Source organism: Sipha flava, unplaced genomic scaffold, assembly GCF_003268045.1.
Source record: "Sipha flava isolate LNK unplaced genomic scaffold, YSA_version1 18557_pilon_pilon, whole genome shotgun sequence".
NCBI classification, from domain to species: domain Eukaryota; kingdom Metazoa; phylum Arthropoda; class Insecta; order Hemiptera; family Aphididae; genus Sipha; species Sipha flava.
In genome coordinates, this window is record NW_020272339.1 from 6,862 (window position 1) to 9,705 (window position 2,844).

Genomic DNA, 2,844 nt, shown 5'->3' on the forward strand with positions numbered 1-2,844 from the left:
TATTATTATTATTCTCGTGCGTTCTCGACGAGACTATTGTTATTATTATTATTCGTGCGATCGTTTTCGTAAAATATACGGCTCCTTAGTCATTACCATCATACTTCTATCGTGTCAGTGATTATTATTATTATTATTATTGTGTGTCGTGTCACCAATTGGTTCGCGACAGGCTGTAGTGTATTCTATTAAAAGATTTCACGTATATTTGGCCGGTATACACTTTAAAATCGTGACTGATTGTAATACAGTGGAACCTCGATAAGTCGAAAACCTTGATAAGTCGAAAAAAATTCCGTCCCCTTGCGAAAACCTCGATTACTCGAAAAAAAAACTATAGATAACTCGAACATTCTGTGCTCCGAATATGACGGATAATGACAGATAATTTTATAAACATTTGTCTAATCGGCTTGTCCGTTCCGATAATTTTATCTAATCGCGTTTATTGTGTTTATTATCGTATGTATTAACTGACCTTGGCACGTAACAGTATTTTTAATTTGTATCGGTATTGCCAGTTGCGATCGATCGATTACGCGTGTGCGGTGTCTGTGTACGGTTGTGAATGTAAAAATGCCTCGTAATTTAAAAACTTACTATTGGAGAAAAAAAAAAGGTTCTTGAAGCAGTGAAAAGTGGAAGGAAGAAGAAGGACATTGCTGAAGAATTTGGAATACCAGCCAGTACACTATCAACCATAATAAAAAATAGTAAGGAAATCGATTTAAACTTTCCAATAGACCGGAAGAGGAAGAGAGGTCCTGATTTTTCAGACGTAGAAGAATGTGTATTTAAGTGGTTCAAGCAATGCAGAGATGCCAATGTCAGTACCGGAGGTCCTATTTTAAAGGAAAAAGCAGAAAATTTCGCAAAATCATTAAGCCACGAACAATTTAAGGCCAGTAACGGGTGGCTTGAAAATTTTAAAAAACGACACGATATTTCTTTTCGGAAAGTCTGTGGTGAAAGTGCAGGTGTCAGTGATAATGTTGTAAATGAATGGAAAATAAATTTGAGTGAGCTGCTGGAAGGATATAAACCATGTGATATATTTAATGCAGATGAAACTGCACTTTTTTACAAATGTATGCCAGATAAAACTTTAACATTCAAAAATGAGAAATGCAGTGGTGGTAAACATAGCAAAGAACGACTTACACTATTATTGGCTGTTAACATGACTGGTACAGATAAATTGAAACCTTTAATAATTGGAAAATCGAAAAACCCGAGGTGTTTTGCTGGTGTCAAATCTTTTCCTGTTAACTACACAGCAAATAAGAAAGCATGGATGACTAGTGAATTGTTTGCTGAATGGCTATTACGAATAGACAAACAGATGAAAATACAAAAACTTAAAATTTTATTGTTTATAGACAATTGCCCGGCTCACAATATTATACCGAATTATCAAGCTATAAAAGTAAAATTTTTACCGCCAAATACCACATCAAAGTCGCAACCTTTGGACCAAGGAATTATTAAAACGTTCAAGACGCTTTATAGAAAAGAAATAGTGAGGAAAATTATAAGTGATATGGATGACGAAAAATCTACAGTAATCGATATTCTTCAAGCTATGCGCATTGTTCATAAGACATGGAGAAACATAGCAACGTCAACAATCGTGAACTGCTTTAGAACGTGTGGATTTGTACTTGAATCTGAGAAAGACGACACATTGATGCCTATAATCGAAAATACTGATACGGATGACAGAGAATGGGCGATGATAGCAAATCGTTATAGAATCGTGGAAGAAACGTTTGACGATTTTGTTAAATCGACCATGACGTTGCCGTTTCTGGTATTCTGACAGACGACGATATAACTGACTCCGTCCGTGGCACTGAAGATGTTGATGATATCGAAGAAGCATCATCTGAGCCTGTGCATCGTGTTTCAATGAAGCAAGCAACAGCAGCCCTCATATTGCTAAGGACATTCACCGAACAATTGAGTAATGTGGACGATAAAGTGTACTCTGCTTTAAATGTAATAGAAAATACAATTGATAATAGTAAATCTCAAAATTTAAGTCAAAGTAAAATAATAAATTTTTTGTAATAATTTTTTTATTTAAATAATCTTTATAATCACATTTTTTTACATTGTACATACATATATACTAAGTACATAATAATTAAAAACTTTAATACATACATAAATTTTTAAAACTCTTTAAGTCGAATTTTTTTTCTAAAACCTTGATAACTCGAAAACCTTAGTAAGTCGAAAACCTTGATAAGTCGAAAAAATTGCATTTCCCTTGAATTTCGACTTATCGAGGTTCCACTGTAGTTTTAAATTAACGTTAGATAAACAAATAATTAATCCCAGAATTTCTAGATGGGCGCTTTTCTTACAAAATTATAATCTCGAAATCATACACCGTCCGGGTACGCGAATGGGACATGTCGATGCTCTAAGTAGGTGTCATGGAATTTTAATCTTAGAATCGAATACATTCGAACAAATATTGGCGATTAAACAAAACATAGATAATGATATAGTGAAAATTCGGGATAGCTTACAAGTAAAAGAAGATAAAAATTTTGAATTACGAGAAGGACTTGTTTATAGGAAAGAGAAGGGGAAATTATTATTTTATGTACCGCAGTGTATGGAAAACAATGTAATACGAAGTTGTCACGACGAAATGGCTCACGTCGGATTCGAAAAGGTCATTGAGAACGTAAAACGAGTCTATTGGTTCCCAAATATGAAAACTAAAATCCGTCATTACTTATTTAGTTGTTTGAAATGTATTGAATATTTCCCTATATCCGGTTAACGGGAGGGATATCTGCATAGTATACCAAAATCTGATCGACCATTTTT

The 2,844-nt window shown here is 34.0% G+C and overlaps 1 protein-coding gene across 1 annotated transcript; it reads left to right on the plus strand.

Annotated features, from left to right (window-relative positions):
• Positions 1-601: 601 nt before the first annotated feature.
• LOC112681104 (tigger transposable element-derived protein 6-like) lies at positions 602-2,048 on the plus strand (the record flags this gene model as incomplete). The annotated part of the gene is made up of 1 exon (XM_025551372.1): positions 602-2,048. A coding segment is annotated over one exon (1,218 nt), but the record flags the coding sequence as incomplete, so codon positions are not given.
• Between the last annotated feature and the right edge of the window lie 796 nt (positions 2,049-2,844).